Raw genomic sequence first — 18,436 nt, 5'->3', positions numbered from 1 at the left:
CATTTCTAAAATACAGAGACAGATAACAATGCAGCGTGTCTTTTAATGGGGGCTCAGTGAACTTAATGCTATTTGGAATGTTTGCGGCGCATAGCTCTGATTGATTGCCTCTGAGCTCACTTAAATCAGCAATTTTACCAGGTGTCCCGTATTTGGCACAGGGAAATATGGTCACCCTAGTGTTAAGGACCATGCTGAGAAGCCTTGCATGAAAGGCACTACAGGTGTGCATGCTCATAGATGCTGTGTGTTGCTCCAACGCACAGGAAATCGGTCCACTAAAGCCCGCAACGCACTGTAACAAGACGGAAACCAATTTTTGTACAAAGAGGGTTTTAATTCAGCCCGTTGCTTTGTGCAAAACACACAGTTTACACACAAATAAAAAAGGAAAGTGTCATATTACTTCAACATCCAGAGTGCACGCCCCGCATGCACCCCACTAACGCCTTAGGAACCTAAGAAATTTTTTGACCAGGTCCCCATGCAAACTACTGTTATAGATGTTATGATCCTCATTGGGATCACTTCCTACCATGTACAGCTCTCCAGCATGAACATCCTGAAAATCAGCACTAAAGTTACTGGGATTAAACCCAACCCACACAGTATAGCGATAGTCAACGGTGCGCATGGAATACCCCATGATTTTTATGTCTTTCAGCTCTGGTTTATCCGAGTCCCACTGGGGAGTGTCTGCAGGCCGTGGATACTGGCTGAAAGCTATTGGCTCCTCATAGTCATCTTCAAGGTCATAGTCACTGTCATAGGCAGTAGCGTAGACATCCTCGTCAGTGGCGTTAAAATGCCGGACAACACTCGGCCCCTCGGTGCAGAGCGCAACATGAAATGAAGCGTCAGGGCATGCCGGAGGAACCCACAGGCCTGCAAGTTCAGCCAGCGTTGAGAAGACAGACACAAGCTCAACCATTTTTTTGGCTTTTCCTAGAAAAAGCATCAAAATACAAGTTAGGGAATAGCACAGCTCACAAGCCCATTTCGGAAGGAACAATCCATTTCACACATACTCAATGGGAAGTGACTATCTAGGAAGGAGCACTATAGAAAGTTATCGAGGGGTCACAGTGGACCACAAGCTAAATAGGAGTCAACAGTGTGACACCGTTGCCAAAAAAAAAGCAAATATGATTCTGGGAGGCATTAACAGGAGTGTTGTGAGCAAGACACGAGACGTCATTCTTCCGCTCTACTCTGCGCTAATTAGGCCTCAATTGGAGTATTGTGTCCAGTTCTGGGCACCACATTTCAAGAAAGATGTGGAGAAATTAGAAAGGGTCCAGAGAAAACCAACAAAAATGATTAAAGACCTAAAAACCATGACATATGAGGGAAGACTGAAGGAATTGGACTTGTTTAGTTTGGAAAATCTCTCCAGGGTGGCTGCCCAAGTGCTCAGCTTACATAGAACATTGGTCCTCAGTCTGCCCTAAGTTCAGCATGTCCATGCTCTGTCCCCTAAAATAGAGAGGAGACATGATAGCAGCTTTCAAGTATCTAAAAGGGCATTACAAGGAGGAGAGAGAAAAATTGTTCTCCTTGGCCTCTGAGGATCGGACAAGAAACAATGGGCTTAAATAGCAGCAAGGGAGGTTTAGGTTGGACATTAGGAAAAACTTCCTACCTGTCAGGGTGATTAAACACTGGAATAAATTGCCTGGGGAGGATGTGCAATCTCTACCATTGCAGATATTTAAGAGCAGGTTAGATAAACATCAGGGATGATCTAGGATGACTTGATGACCTCTTGATGTCTCTTCCCATTCTAGTATTCTATGATACAGGCTGACCTTTTGAGACGCTGGCTGGAGGAGCTCTTTATCAGCTGCATTTTGCCTTTGTTTTGTAGGGCAACAATGCTGGGGCTATTTAAGAAGGCGTGGCTTCTAGCTCACAGGACATCTGGCCATGTACGCGCTTATACCAAACTCAGCACCACGAAGAGAAGACTAGCTCTTCCCACATCTGTTCCTCCACTATTCTAACTGAGCCTTGAGAAGTATCTCCTTTTTTCAGAAGTCATCCTTCAAAAATAAGAAAATAACAAAATCACCAAATCAACTGCTTCATTGTGGCAACTTTTGCCAAAACATTACTTTTGGTGCCACCCTTGTATCTCTCATATCAGCTGCTGCAGACGTATTGCATGGGGACAGAGCATGGACATGAACTGAGGACCAATGTTCTCTGTAACGTGAGTGCTTGGGTAGACACCCTGGAGAGATTCAAATGCTGCCCAGCTGATTAGCAGAATGCCCACAGCCTCTAACCTGCATATCAACTGGTGGTGCACATCCACATGCCTCAGTGCACATAAAATTCATTCCACACATGGATGGAAATAATTAGAAGGAACGTTGTTGAGGCTTGACCATAGCACAAACTTTCCCATTCACTGAGCTGAAAGACTAAATGTCAACCTCTGCTGTCCAGTATTGTAAGTTGGAAAGCTGCAAAAACATTTTGACTTCAGTGCTCAGACGTAAGCCCAGTGCCAACAACGGGAAGCTGCTGCTTAGAAGCTTCCATCCCTGTCTGCCGACAGCAAGCATAATTATTCGGTTAAGATATGGGATAGCAACTGCATTTGCTTATGCAAGTGCCGAAAACGTACCTGGAGCTACAAAGTCCGAAACATGAGTGAAGGGGTCAAGGTAGGGAAAGAGTCTCTCTCCTGGACGAGCAAAGGAAGACGTCTTCCCTGGTACGTAGAACATCAGTGGGACACGGGTGGCGACATCAAAATTGCTGTATTTTGCCCATTCTCCATGTTCACCCAGAGACCATCCTAGAGGATACAGAACATCGTCTCAAGCAAGTACTAGATGACTATCTTAGTGATCAGTTCTGTTATGGACAGCCAGCAGCCAGACTCGCCCGCTTCCAACAGCAGTGACACCAGATCTCTTGGTCCTTCAGGCACTATTCAATTATTGACTTTATTCCTTTCCCAGCTTCGCCCACCTCCCCCCATTTCCCAGTTAGAGCCAGCATTCATGCCACTCAGTCAAAGAAGCGAACAGAATGCTGGGACTTATTAAGAAATGGATAGATAATAAGACAGAAAATATCGTCCTGTCTCTATATAAATCCATGGTACACCCACGTCTCGAATACTGCATGCAGATGTGGTCTCTCCATAACAGAAAAAGATATTTTGACATTGGAAAAGGTTCGGAAAGGGCAATAAAAACGATCAGGGGTATGGAACAGCTTCCATATGAGAAGAGATTAATAAGACTGGGGCTTTTCAGCTTGGAAAAGAGATGACGAAGGGGAGAGGGATATGACTGAGTTCTATAAAATCATGACCGGTATGGAGAAAGTAAATAAGGAAATGCTATTTACTCCTTCTCATAACACAAGAAGTAGGGGGTCATTCACATGAAATTAATAGGCAACAGGTTTAAAAATAAACTAAAAGAAGTTTTTCTTCACACAAAATGCACTGTTAACCTGTGGAACTCCTTGCCAAAGGACGTTCCAAGGCCAAGACTATAATAGGGTTCAAGAAAGAATTAGATAAATTCACATAGGGAAGGTCCATCAATGGCTATGTGGCAGGAGTGGCAGGGACTATGTCCCTAGCCTCTGGTTTTCAGAAGTGGGGAATGGGCAACAGGAGCAGGATCACATGATTCCCTGTTCTGTTCATTCTCTCTGGGAGGCACCTGACACTGGCCACTGTAAAAAGAGACGATACTGTGCTAGATGGACCTTTGGTCTGACGCAGTACTGTATGGCCATTCTTATGCTGCATTTTTAAGAACGTAAAGGAGGAATTGGGGGTGTCATCTTGCATGTATACCTCTCCAGATCAATTCCTCAAAGCATTCATGCGAGATGTTCATAGCTGCCAGCTCCGCAATATCCCAGTTATTCTGTCAGGGTGCGTCTACACAGCACCCTAAACTCAAAGTAAGGTATGCAATTTGTACTACACAAATTGCATATCTTATTTTGATTGTATTTCAAAATAGCTTATTTCAAAATCTGGCACATCTACACCGTGCCAAATTTCAAAATATCCCTTAACCCTCACGGAAGAAGGGTTACAGGGATGCCGCAACAGCATGCCTGTTATTTCGAAAAATATTTCAAAATAACAGGCACCTTTCAAAGATGCAAGGTAGCTATTTTGAGACACCTCCGGTATCCCGAAATAGCCCCGCTGTCTAGACATACCCTTCCCGGCACATCTCTTGAAGCAAGGTGGCCAAATCAGGATGCTTTCCCGAAGGAACCAAGGTGAGAACAAAACTCTTCGCAAGCTTGCCCAATCATGCCCCAATCCTCTAAGAAGGAGTGGATGGCTAGTGTGCCACTCTTCCCTGGTCTATTCGCCCCCAGCCTCACCGAGGAGGGCGTGGGGGGAGGCGCAAGCGGGCTCTAAAAAACACCAACTTCAAAGGTCAGTGTTTTGAGTCACCATTTTGTGATCACTCATCAAACTGAGGCCCTGGGCAAGGTTAGTGACACAGAGCAGGGGAGAAAGAACGGAGTCTACATAAGAATGACTCCAACTCGCATCTCCAAATAAGGAAGCATGTACAATCCAGCGATATTAATATGAAACACTATTAATGCTTCTCATCTCTAATTCTTTACCTAGTTAAGCAGCTAAGGTGTTCTCCTAAGGGCAGGGGACCTGGGAATAGGTCATCTTGCCTACTACTAGAGCCTGCCAGGGACACGTTAGGTTGGACATGAAGAAAAGCTTCCTAACTGTCAGGCTGGTTAGACACTGGAATAAGTTGCCTAGGGAGGTTGTGGAATCTCCATCACTGGAGATATTTAAGAGCAGGTTGAATAGACACCTATCAGGGATGATCTAGATGGTGCTTGGTCCTGTTGTGGGGGCAGAGGAGTGGACTTGATGACCTCTCGAGGTCCCTTCCAGTTCAAGTGTTCTATGATTCCACGTTTCATATGAATTGAGATGAAGTGGGTCTCAATCTCCCTAAATACTTGAAAAAGCGACGAGGAGTCCTGTGGCACCTTATAGACTAACTGAAGTGTAGGAGCATAAGCTTTCGTGGGCAAAGACACACATGCATCTGACGAAGTGGGTCTTTGCCCACGAAAGCTTATGCTCCTACACTTCAGTTAGTCTATAAGGTGCCACAGGACTCCTCGTCGCTTTTGCAGATTCAGACTAACACGGCTACCCCTCTGATACTAAATACTTGAGGCATTCCCTGCCACACACACACACACACACACACACACACACACACACACACACACACACACACACTTCCACGAGCCTTCCTAGCACTATCAGCGGGAGAGTGTCAGGTCCCTGCAGCACGGATTGTAGCTGGCTTGCTGAAGAGTTGTTTCAGACACGTCACAACTGCAAGTGCACGAAGTTGCATTGGATCAGTAAAGGAGAAAAGTCTGCCGCCCACTTCAGCAGACGGTGCTTCTGCAGATTGGGAAGGGGAAGCTACCCCCAGGCAGCGCAGGAATCACTCCCTGGAGCAGAAAGAGCTTGAAAACACTGCAGGCTCAGCTACTGTCCTTTGAGAGGACTCACCTCGCAGTAGCAAACCCTCCATATGACTAGGGAGAGAACGGCCTGCAGGGAAAAGAAGATGTGCACCCATAGAAACATGTGTTAGAAGATCTGTGCATGAACTAGAGGCTAACAAGGCAGATACATGGGGCATAACCGCACAAGGCAAACATGAACGTGATTTATATGGCGCAGGCTTCATTTCCGTGGCTCAGAAGAGAGCTGTTTGCATGTAGCCAGGGACATTTCTGATTGCTTACCATGATCAGCCGTAAACATCACAATTGTGTTATTCGAGAGCCCAGCATCATCCAAGGCGTTCAGTAGCAAGCCAACCTGCGTATCCAGGTAAGAAACTGCAGCAAAATAGCTCTGACGAATCCGCCGCTACAAGTTATTCCAAAAAGGGAGAGTCTCAATTCAATTGTGCAGACCCTTCCTAGCTCCGCGCGACGGAAAGGGCCTGCAGCGTTTTCATGGGCAAGTGTCTGCAAATAATTCCTGCCTCAAATGAAACGTAACAGAAGGAACAACTAGGAGACCCCATTATTCCCTGCAAGTTCTTTCAAGCAAGCAGTCCTGAGCCAGCTGAGGCTGGTCCTGTGGAGCCCCAGCCAACACTTTGGTGCTCTGGTAATGCCACATGAGAGTCGGGTTTTCCCAAGAAGGCACGTGAAATGAGGGCCCTGAAGAAGAAGGGCTAGTGAAGACAGACGGATTCCTCCGGCGTGGTGTCCACGTTCCTGGAACACACGCCCAGCCCAGAACTAAGACCGGGGCAAGCGTATTACACGCTGCCCCCCAGACTCACCCTAAGCCCACTCCCTGCCTGCCTGACCCACCTCCCGATTCGGATCCAACACAGGCTGGCCTGGTAGCTGTGAAGCAGGGCACGCAAGCTCCCCAGCACGTCATGGCTGCACACGCCTTGAAATGCCTCCTTGTGAGTGACAACAGCCTTGTGCTACCTTGCACTGAGCGGAGATCTAGGGAAGTCTCATTTCAAAGCAACACTGACTAGGGATGCGAACGGTTAACCAGTAAGCCTCACTCAGGCGAGGCTTACTGATTCAGTTAACCGGTGGTGGCTGCAGCAGCTCCTATTCCAGCCCTGCAGGGCCCACCGTGGGCAAGGGCGCTCCAGCCTCTGGATTACCCACCCCTGGTAAGTCAGCTAACCAGTTAAACATAAAGTTTAACCAGTTAACTAAACAAACGGAATTTTACATCCCTACTGCTTACCTGGAAGTCTTCTGGAATTGGTCCATAAGGAAAGCTGATGTTTAACGCCTGGACGTCCTCCCGTTGTCGGATATCCGTCCAGGGGTTATACGCCACAGTGGGCAGTTCTGCAGGCACCTGAGGGTCTGGGGCTAGTGTGATGTTTTCCATCGGGTACAGCTTGAGAAACTCCTTCGCAATACAACACAAACACGTATTACAATCTCAATGCAGCAAAGACGGAGCTTTGCCGTTATTAGGCAGTAAAGCCGGGTTCTTCACACACATCTGCGAAGGGCACCTGAGAATGTCAAACAGCTGCAGAGGTGTTTCAGTACAGACTGCACTGCTGTCTTGTAATGGTCCCCACATGACTGCGGCGTTATATGTCAATCCTACTTTTCCTATGATTTCTATAACCATGCATCCACCTTTATTTTGCCTATCTGGCATTCTAGCATTCATTTACCGCACTGAGAATCGACTATAAAACAGAACAAAGGAAAACCAAGGATTTGTTTCTCTTCTGGCTTCTTTAGGGTTTATTTTTAAAAGGCCTGAAAGGTTTATTCCTCTGAGAAGTGGTTTGTTTGTTGGCTTAACCTGTGGACATTCAGGTCTTGTCTCTCCTGCTTTTCTTGGAAGGCTACAGGTGCCCATACAACTAGCTGGATTATGGCAGATTTGCCATGCGCATGAAACCCAATTAGTTAAAGGGGGATGGTGTGATTTTTACTCCTTTTATACAGAACTCTGGTTTTCCTAATACTCCCTAACTCAGAATCCCTGAGGAAAGGTGAGTAAAAAGGATACCTTTGCTCAAGATTCAACCCTTTGCCTATCAATTAAGGGCTGAGGAAGCTCAGAATCTGAGACATCCAGCAAAACAAGATTTGCTATTTCGAAGGCTAAAAAAAAAGCAAAAAGTTCCCCCTTCCTCTCCAAGGCCGTCTTTATACAACATAGAGCAGCAACCATTTCCCCTTCTGTGCCCTCCACCTTCAGCTTACCTTTAGGAAAATAACACCGCCAGAGTAAGGGGTACTCAGTGGTAGCCGATTCAGATATTTTGGTAAGCTCAAACCTTACTCATGCTTTTAACACAGAACTTCTATTCAGGAGACTTGCACAAGATAATGTTGTGCCAAGTTTTTGTGTATGGTACCTAGCTTGGGCTCATGGTACAGACTACTCCTCTCCAATATGGTAGAGACCTACCGCAGGTATCAAAAAGTGAAGGCTTTTCAGAGACAGAGAACCCAATCCTGCTCCCTCAGCAACTGGTGAATCTTTGGCCATTGACATAAACGGGGAGGAAGATCACGCTACAAATCATTTAGGGCCTCTTTCTGCCACTCTCCGACAAAGTATACCTCACTGCACAATAACGTTTAGTGTGCATAACTCACTGAGGGCTCCTCTAGACTACGGGGGTTTCTCGAAAGGAGATATGCAAATGTGCTGATAATTTGCATATCTTCTTCCGATCGCATTTTCAAAAGCGGGTCTTTCGAAAGTGGAAGTAGCCTGGATGTGGATTTTTCGGGGGAAAAAAACCTTTTTCGAAAAAAAATGCTCTTCCTACAAAAAGGAGGTTTACGTGGTTTTTCAAAAAAGAGGTTTGGTCCAGGAAAAAATGTGTCCAGACTACTTTCACTTTCGGAAGACCTGCTTTCGAAAACGTGATCAGAAAAAGATATGCAAATTAGCGTATCTCCTTTCTAAAAAACATAGTCTAGACGTGCTCTGAGACAGGGTGGAAGAAGTGGGCTTTTAGCGTGGCATGTAGTGTTAACACATTAAAACTTTTTAAAAGAATAGATACTTTGACCCCTGAGTAACTTTTCTGTCCAGGCTGCTACGAGTACGTCTCACCATTTCAATGCCAGGATATTCTTCATCTTGCTTTACCGCAACGATAAAAGATACTGGGGAAAGTACCTTTTAAAAGGTGAATGCTGGTCATTGAATAACTTTGCTTGAGGTTTCATTCATCATAACACCCAAGGACATGGTTTTACTCCAGCCTTCCTTACCTGCGGATACCTCAGGGGGATGTGTGGTTTGTGATAACCGACAGCCAGGAAGAATTTACGGTTCTTTATTTTCATGAGGTTCAGCAAGCGTATGGCTTCCTTGGTGCTCTGTATATCTGGCAAGGTACCCAAAGGCACTTCAGTCACATCGACAGGGCAAACCAGGTTGGCATGAAGCTCTCCATCTTTTCCTTTACACGTCTTTGAGGAAATATAGAGGAAAAAATTGCATTACTTTAATTCTACCACAGTAAGAACACGCACGGCCCATAAGCTTCCAGAGCAATTCATGGCAGACTCCACTCAGAGGGATCACTCAGCCCACAACACAGACTGTGAATTTAAAGCCTGATCTGGAAATTAGCAGCTCACGTCAGTGCTGGAGAAGGTTTGCGATGTCCTAGGTAAGCTGGTCAAACCACAGAGGAAAACACAGCGCCACTTTCTGAAAAAACAGGCAGCATTGGTTTGTCTCCAACAAGACGCAGAATCCTAGCTCTACGGTTGGCTTGAGGGCGTGACGGCACACCGAGCTCTCGAACCCAGGAAACCGTGGCTCTCTGGCTCCTTGGTGAGTGGTTAAAAATCGGTTACAGTATTTTTTCCCTGTAGCCCCAAGGGCTCATGGGAAGCTTTCTTGGAAGCAGCTACCTGACCCGCTAGTTTCTGGGTATGTGCTGATATTTTGTCACTGGAGAAAGTCTGACTGTTGTAAGGGGTTGAGAAGGTGGCCTGAAAAGGGCCTTTGGAGCATCTGCTAAATGTGTGCTGAGAGACCTCAGGTGCCTATGCAAACACTAGCTGCTACCGAAATCAGCATTTTCCACAACCACGTTATACCACGGCTCAATTTTGCCTCATCTAGGTACTTCCTAGTACCACAATACATCGAATACAGTGACTGCCTGTGACTTGGCTAAGTGCTTGACTAAGGTGCCATCTTAACATTGAATTGATTTGCATTAGGGATGTAAGCGATTAATCGACTAGTCGCTTCCCCCCCTTGCTGCCTCTATCACAAAGAGGCAGCAAGGGGGGGGTGAGGAGGGAGTGCTGGAGGGATCTGGCTTAAAAGCCGGTTCCCCCCAGCTCCAGGTCCGTGGGAGGGGGCAGGGGCAGTGTTCCACCTTTGAAATGCACAAGTGCGCCTCTGCTGGGGCTCTTGTACATTTCAACGGTGAAACGCGCTAGCCCTTATCGACTAATCGAATAGTCGATGGAAATCCCATTGACTATTTGACTAGTGAATAAATGCAAATGTAACATCCCTAGTTTGCATTCATGTGAAAAGTGCTGTGCCTTGGGGGGTGCAGTTAGCTCTGTCTGACCCCCAGGGTAAACGCGGCTAGGTGGACAGAACACCTCTGGCCGCCCCTCTGAGAGAGGCGGATTAACGACAGCAAAGAAAGCGTTGACTCAGGAAGCACCGACACTAGCCGGTTACAGCAGTGCGGCTAACGCTCTGCTGCTGTAGCACTTGCAGTGGACATAAGAGTGCAATATAGGTTGGACCCTATCCAGCATCTCGGGACCTGACTGGTCCTGGACAAGGGAGTCTGCCAGACCAGGCGAGATCTGGAGAGGAGGGGGCACCAGCCTCCCCGCTAGGCTCCTTTCCCCAGCCTCCTGGTCCTGTGAGCTGCAGCACACCGGCCGGAGCTCCCCGGCCCGCCAGCTGTGGGGTCTGCTGCCCTGACAGCCCTATCAACTCCACAGCCCTGCAAGCCCTGGCATCCTCGCCAGCTTCCCTGACCCACCCACTGTGGCTCTGCTGCCCCACGGGCTCTGCTGCCATGCTGACGCTGCTGGACAGCTCCGCGCCAAGCCGCCAGCAAGCTCTGCCCCGGGGCTCTCTTGTAGGGATGTTAGATAGCAGGTAATTGAACAGTCAAGTAGCCACATGAATTCTTATTGGTTACTCAACTCTTCTATAGTCCCCAGGGGCAGGGCTGGCAGCTAGTGCACTCCCAGAGCCTTCTGCCACCCCGTGCTGCTGCCTCTCTATCAGGTGGGAGGTGGTCCGCGAGGGGAGCCAGTTTAAAAACCAGCTCCCTGTGAACACCGGCTGCCTGCCATCCCTCCTCCACCTCCCACATAGCAGCCTCTGTCTGTGGTGAGCCTGGGTTTGGCGTGGACCGAGGCTGGTCCAGCAGCAGCCCCTGTCCATGGGGGGGAGTTCCCAGATCCCAGTGGACAGAAGCTGCTCCAGCCTCTGTCCACAGAGAGCTGGGATCCCCCCACAGACAGGGGCTGCTGTTGTGAAGTCTCCCCAGCCTCCCCCCTCCCCTTGTAAGCCAGCTCTCCCCAATACTGGCTCCTGCTCCCCACCACCTTGCTGCCTCTGATACAGAGGCAGCGGGGGGGTGCCAGTAGTCAACAAGATTAACCGATAAACATAGGTTTATCGGTTAATTGTCTAGCTAACTACTCATTTACATCCTACTCTCTTATCCAGCAACATCTGTGGTCCAGCAGGACCACGGATGTTGCCAGACAAGAGAAGACAGGACCACAGAGGTTAGAGCTGTATTTACAAGTGGCACCGATTCCTTCGGACCATGTTTATTGTAATGAACATTCTGGAAAGCTGAGTAAGACAGGAAACTCTGATTTTAGCCGGATTGTCTTAATCTCTTCTTTGCAGGGTCAAGATTTGTAATTTAGCACAAATTAACTTGGGATCTGCAAAGGGCCAGGCTCAAGCACAGAGGTTCTTGCAACCCCATGAGTGACAGCTTACGCATAAGAATAACTGGCATCTGAAACCCACTGATGGTGTAAACAGAGCCCACGCTTTTGTGCAACTGGTGGTTTGCTGGCTGCCTGAGCAGGTTTTAAATGGCTCCATCTATTAAACCAAAAGACGCATTAATCAATTCTGCACTCGAGTGGCTTTGGGATTCTTATTGAGTCGAGTAGGTTAAAATTCAGCCAAGCCAAGTGACAGCTCTTTACCACCTAGGGAAGAGGCTGAGGTAATTTGCAAGAGATGGCAGCTATAGTTTTGAGATAAAAGATTTAATGCTGTTAATACAATTAAGTCTCTCTTCTCCCCAGTCATGCAGGCATTTACACAGGTCAATAACCCCACCAAAATCAAGGGAACTACTTATAAGCATAAGCATTTGCCTGATCCTCCCCTTAATGAGAGTAACCATTCTTCAGTACAAAGAGGCGTGTCCTTTTGGCAAGGAGGTGAAGAGGAGTGTATATTTGACTAGTGATTTTCCTCCACAGTTGTAACCATGAGGTTACACAATGATAGACATGTTTGACTCAGATTAGTAAGAGCACTAATATTTAAATCACCTTCCACCCATCTGTATTTGGGTCTACATGCAATTCAACTGCTTGTTTACCTTACTGTTTTCGTATTTTTCAGCAGAGGGATGAAAAGGTGGCATGGACCAACTGTATGGATAGTCATCACTGTGATTGGAAGAAATCCCTGGAAAGGAGAAGTAAGCAAAGGTCTTATAGCTCACTCATCTAGGAAGAATTCAACTACAAGAAACACACGGTTAATTTGTTTTGCTAACATAGAAACAGTTCCAGTAGGCCCACTAATTTTATGAGCTTATTCAGGGAACTAAGAAAGCGTTCAAGAACTGAAGGATGAAACATTAGCTCCAGCTACCAGTCCCTAAAACACAGTTGGTAGTCAGGAAGGCCGTGTCCAGACTCAAGGATTCTTTCGAAAAAAGTAGCCTTTTTTCGAAAGAACTTCCCCTGCGTCCAGACTCAAGCCGCGTTCTTTCGAAATTATTTCGAAAGAACGCGGCTTTTCTTTCGATGGCGGTAAACCTCATTTCACGAGGAAGAACGCCTTCTTTCGAAAGCTCCTCTTTCGAAAGAAGGCGTTCTTCAATGTAAAGAGGCCGTTTTCGAAAGAGAGCATCCAGACTGCCTGGGTGCTCTCTTTCGAAAAAGCGGATTTCTCTTTCGAAAGATCCGCCTGCAGTCTAGACGCGATCTTTCGAAAGAGGCTCTTTCGAAAGATGCTTTCGAAAGAGCCTCTTTCGAAAGAAGCCTGCAGTCTAGACATAGCCGAAAGGAAAACCTCAAGCATCTTGAACAAGGTCAGTCTGGATACAAAATAATCAGGACTAAGTGACAGCATTTATATATAAAATGAAACTGTATATAAAACTGCATATAAGTATATAAAGCTAGCAATCATTAAAAATTCTACATGTCCAGCAAACACTGTTTAGTGGTAACAAGTTTCAGCCTAAGGGTACGTCTAGACTACATGCCCCTGTCGCCAGAGGCATGTAGATTAGGCTACCAGACATAGGAAAATAAAGCAGCGATTTGTCGATTTGTCGACCACCCAGGTATGCCTCCTGGGATGAGGTATACCTGGGTGGTCGACAAATACCTTTGATGTCGCCACCTGCGTGTCCAGTCTATCGCGCTGAGCCGACAAACAGCTGATCAGCTGTTTGTCGGCTCAGCGCGGCAGCCATGTAAATTTAAATGAAGCAGCGATTATTTAAATCGCTGCTTCATTTTCCTATGTCTGGTAGCCTAATCTACATGCCTCTGGCGACAGAGGCATGTAGTCTAGACGTACCCTAAGAGTGCCACCCAAAAATCTTGCATTTGTTCATATAGTATTTTCGACTCTTTAGTGTTGCTCATAGAGTGAGCTCGTTTTCTATGCAGCTTAATTTGGAAGTATTACTCAGACATACAATGCTTCTTCATCCCACAAGGTGATGTCAGACTGAAGCGTAGCGAACTGTATAATATGAAGCATGTGTAAATAAATCTAAGTTCTAGAACTGAGAGAATGACCATGCACTCTAGTTGCATCATTAGCAGTCTAGAGAAGTGTCTAAATTCTAGACAAGTTAGAGCACACCTGACATTAACTCCTATGCTCTCTTAGCCCTGATCTACGCTAGGGGATAAATTCGAATTAAGCTATGCAACTTCAGCTATGTCAATTGCATGGCTTAACTCAAAATATCTCAACTCGAATTTTGGCACTGTCCACACTGCAGGAAGTTGAAGGGAGCACACTCAGCTCCTCATATAAGCAGGACTACCGGCACTTAGTCGAATTAGTGCCCTTGCAGTTCGAATTAGAGTGTCTTCACTAGACCCGCTAACCCAAACCCTGGAAGATCGACTGCGGCTGCTTTGATCTTATCTGTAGCGTAGACATGGCCTTAGCGGTATGTGAAAATATATAACAGATAAATTCCCATGGTTGAATGAGGCTGTATAGCAGCTGTGGCCAACCTATGCCTTGCGAGCTGCATGCGGCTCTTCCCGCCTCCCCCGCGTGCAGCTTGCAAAGCCCTGCCCCACCCCCCTACGGCTCATAAAGCCGCCCCTGTGCCCCTGAAAATGGCCCTCTCCTCCCGGCTCCCTGTGCTCACCGGGACAGGGGAGCCGTACGGCACAGTCATTAAAGATGGAGTATTAAAGATGGTGTCGGCCGGCAGAAGCCTGATGTGGCCAAAAAGCCTCTAAACCTGTATTCTTAAAGGGGCAGCCTTTTTTGGGGGGAGGAGGTGAGGGGGGTCTCGACAACGTTGCCCTGGCTCTTCCTGCTGGATCAACTGATATCTTGGCTCTTTACCCGGAATGGGTTGGCCACCCCTGCTGTATAGCTAACATCCCACCTATGTAACTCTTTAAAATGTAATGGTTTATTCACATGCAAGACAACCTAGAAGGACTTTATTCTACACCAAGAATATTTTAGGCCATTTAAATATGAAAAAATCTATCCCTAATTACATAATTAATTTGTAGCAACATGTGAAATGCAGATTTCAAATGTTATAAGCCATACCAGGGTGAAACACTTTCCCCACGGAGAGGGTCGTGTAGCCATTCTCTTTGAAGTACTGGGGTATTGTGGAATAGTTTCCCGCATGTACTCTCCAGTAGGAGTGGAAATCGTAAAGCCGGGTGGTGTCGGGCCTGCGTCCCGTTAGAAAAGACACTCTGCTCGGAGCACATACGGCTTGCTAAAGCAAGAGACAGAAGATTTAATGCTTCATGGAAAGTAGAGTATGTTCAGTTTGTATCTGAAGGGCCATCAAGTGATTTTGGTGTCATAGGGCAAAATATTCAGGGGCTGGTGGGATCTAACCAACAAGCAATCTGAGCAGTCTTAGCAATAATGTGAAGAACAGATAAGTGGGAGATCTAGGTTAGAGTTTAAAGGCCTGCATGTTCTATTTCATGCTGGCAAGAGTCAGAAGTGTCGAAGCAAACGCCTCACTCAGTTTACGCGGCTAAACAGACAGTTTTATTGGCCAATAAATGCAAAGTGAGCCAAACGTGGTCCTAGCAAAGCCGGGCCCAGTAAGGCTGGCTAATACAATCAATCCTAGTATTTTATACCCTTAACCAAACAAGTCTGACGTCAGGGCAAGAAATCAAAGAGAACTTCAAAGAGGAATTATTATCAGCAGAGAAAGAAACAGGTTTAGAGGGAGTTCGAGCTTCAGTCAAAATAGTTCATTAACACATTCCAACAGCGCATCTTTCTGGCCTCTCCCCACCTCGGTGAAGGCCAGTTCACTCCCTCTAGTATACGTGCAGACACAAGAAACTGAAATGGCTTTTGTTATACAGAATGGCTCCTAGCTAAATATGAAATGGTTTCTACAGAAGTAACTCCACTGAAGTCTCCAAAATCCCTTGTCAGATTCAAGGCCCTGGTTTCTGGCTTCCTGGTGAACACAGGGCTGCGAAAACAGATGTCTTGTGCCAGCCAGCTGTCCCAGCAAAAGGGAAGTAGTAAGATTCAGAGCTCTGAGCTTAAGAATGATGATTAGAAGTTGCCCTTACAAAGAATAATCTGGACAATATGAGGGATTTGGAATATACATGTCATGCTCATAAAAAGAGGTAGGGGAGCAAACACAGAATAAGCTTTTACAAGACTCCATTTGGGGTGGAAAGCACAGAACTGGTATCATGCAAAATTGCTTTTTTTTAATGGCATCTCATTGTTAATAGTGAAATTCACAAGCGGATGTTACACAATATTAAGAATATCACAACCTTACTGCTAATATCAGTGGGAACTTTTCTTACTCCAGAAAAAATAAACACCACCACACAGTTTAGCACAGTTGTCCCTTTACTACCTGATTATTTTAAAATACATGTAGCTGGAAATTTTAATGGTCCTACTACAGGTAGCACTGTCTGTGCCCAAAACTTTGCTTTTTTATTTACAGAAACATCGTTTTTTTATTTTAAATTAAGCGTGACTTACTTGAGCGTATGCGTTCTGGAACACAACGCTGCGAGATGCAAGCTGATCGATGTTTGGAGATTTCACAAGACTGTCTCCGTAACAGCCCAAAGCAGGACGCAAATCGTCCGCTACTATGAAGAGAACATTCATGCCATCTGCAAAGAGGACAAAGAGTTACGAGACTTTAACTTTAGCACCAATGAGTAAAAGCTAATCCGAAAACTGCATTCAGACTGGAACTGCTCTATACCTAAGTCCAACACCCTGCCTCTATTTAACACATCACGAGGAGCCGTTGCCATTCTTGTAAGATAACATTTTAAAGGAGTAAAATTAAAAAGAAAAAATTAAGAATCTAATGTAGGAATGTAAAATCCGTTTAATCAGTTAACCAGATAAATATTAGATTTATCTAATGTTTAACTGGTTAACAGATTAAGTGGGATCCAGGTGGGAGAGAGCCCCATGCCGGTTGGAGCAGCCCCAAGCCAGGCCTGGCTGCCACCAGAGCATCACCTGTGCACAGCATGCTGGACTCACCTGCCTGGATGTCAGAGCAGCCCCTGCCTGTGGAGCATGTGGGCTCCCCAGGGACAGCTGTTCCAGCCTCCACTAACTACCAGGAACCGATAAGCTTCAGTTAACCTTTCAAATCCCTAATCCAAAGGTCCCATTTTCAACGGGCCCCAAGGAACTTACGCAATAAACAGAATTAATAATATTAATAATGGGAGCCCCTTGGTAAAAGGCTTATTGAAACAACCTCCAAAAGAAAAGGAAAGGGGTTACAAGTTAAGCAAGTACAAAGATTTTCCAGGAGGCCTGTTGCCTGCTCCTGGATTCACAACCTACAGTGGCTTTTACACGAGTCAGTTTAAGACACCTCCCTCCTGCGGGGCCTGGTGCCATTGCTGGAAGAGGAAAGAGCAGCTGATGAGGACAGTGGCAAAGCTGCGGGTGGGAGTCTGCCCAGGCGGGGGGACATGCTGGCGCCGGGTAGCCAGCCGGGTCTAAGCCCTGGGGGTTAGCTGGAGCGGACCATGCAGCGCCCGGCTCCCACGGGTCTGCCCACCCCAGCGCACCCCCTGGCAGCTGGGTCCCGGCGAGGAAGCAGCTGTTGCTCCAGCCCCCCTGCAGGGAGCGGGGCGTGTCCCTGCCCCCGCCCGCTGCCCCGTCCACCCTGGGCCGGGGGGGTCTCTCCCTCCGGCCCCCGCCCCACCTCTGGCCGGGGGCAGCGGCCCGGCGCCGGCAGGCAGCAGGATCCCGGCGCAGCACAGCCCGAGCAGCCAGGGCCACGCGGCCGCGCGGCGAGCGGGGGGCGCCGCCCGCATGTCCCGGCCCGCAGCGGAGAATGGCCGGGGCGCGCGGGGCTCCCCTACCCCGGGGCGGGGAGAGAGCCGGGGGCGGGGAGCCAGGGGCGGGGCCTGGCTCTGCACGGCCCGGGCGGGGGAGGCGGCCCTGGAGCACGGGGGGGGGGGGGAGCTCCCCGGGAATGGGGGAGGCATTGGGGGTTTCCCAAGAATAGGGGGATGTACTGGGGGGCTCCCCGGGGATGGGGGGGGGGGGGGGAGACACTGGGGAGCTCCCCGGAGATGGGGGGAGACACTGGGGGACTCCCCAGGGATGGGGGGAGACACTGGGGAGCTCCCCGGAGATGGGGGGAGACACTGGGGGACTCCCCAGGGATGGGGGGAGACACTGGGGAGCTCCCCGGAGATGGGGGAGACGCTGGGGGACTCCCCAGGGATGGGGGGAGGCATTGGGGGTTTCCCAAGAATAGGAGGCGGCACTGGGGGGCTCCCCAGGGATGGGGAGAGGCATTGGAGGTTTCCCGGGAATGGGGGGAGGCACCAGGCTGCTTCTCGCCTTGAGGGGAGGCTGGCTTTCCCCATTCACACGTAGGGGGGCAGGAGCGGGCTTGGCCATGTCCTGCCTGACCCTCTGGCAATGAAATGGAACACACAAGGTCCTATGATCTCTCTCTCCTCTCCCCCTTCCTCCATGAAAGGCACTTGCGGCTGCATTTCCATGATCCTCCTGAACTGGGACCAAAACGACCCTGAGTTATTGCGTGGGCCCTGCAAGCTAAAGCTGGTCTTGTGTTCTTGTCTCCACGGGCCTGCCCGATAGTGTGTGTTCCTGTGCAAAACTGCAGCCAGACAATACAGATACCACCATGGTCCATCAGCAGGGCCTGAACCCAGGGCCTGGTGCTCCACCAATACAGACAACGGCTTGAAGAAAAGGAGCCGCAGTTGGATTCCCCTTTAGAGACTACAGCATACATTGAGGCTACGTCTAGACTGGCATGATTTTCCGCAAATGCTTTTAACGGAAAATTTTTTCCATTAAAAGCATTTGCGGAAAAGAGCGTCTAGATTGGCACGGATGCTTTTCCGCAAAAGCACTTTT

General features: G+C 48.0%; 1 protein-coding gene across 1 annotated transcript; it reads right to left on the bottom strand.

Moving 5' to 3' along the window:
• Window positions 1-306: 306 nt before the first annotated feature.
• Window positions 307-17,409, bottom strand: IDS (iduronate 2-sulfatase). Its single transcript, XM_075941082.2, has 9 exons — window positions 17,244-17,409; window positions 16,043-16,179; window positions 14,603-14,780; window positions 12,153-12,241; window positions 8,794-8,994; window positions 6,779-6,949; window positions 5,797-5,923; window positions 2,633-2,806; window positions 307-945 (listed from the first exon to the last, which is right to left on the bottom strand). Exons 1-9 carry the CDS (start codon window positions 17,353-17,355, stop codon window positions 443-445), a joined length of 1,692 nt encoding a protein of 563 aa, XP_075797197.2. The 5' UTR covers window positions 17,356-17,409; the 3' UTR covers window positions 307-442.
• Window positions 17,410-18,436: the final 1,027 nt, after the last annotated feature.

Source organism: Pelodiscus sinensis, chromosome 13 (assembly GCF_052426305.1).
Source record: "Pelodiscus sinensis isolate ZL-2025 chromosome 13, ASM5242630v1, whole genome shotgun sequence".
NCBI classification, from domain to species: Eukaryota; Metazoa; Chordata; order Testudines; family Trionychidae; genus Pelodiscus; species Pelodiscus sinensis.
Note: the sequence above shows the minus strand (reverse complement) of the source record. Positions and strands in the feature narration are given on the sequence as shown.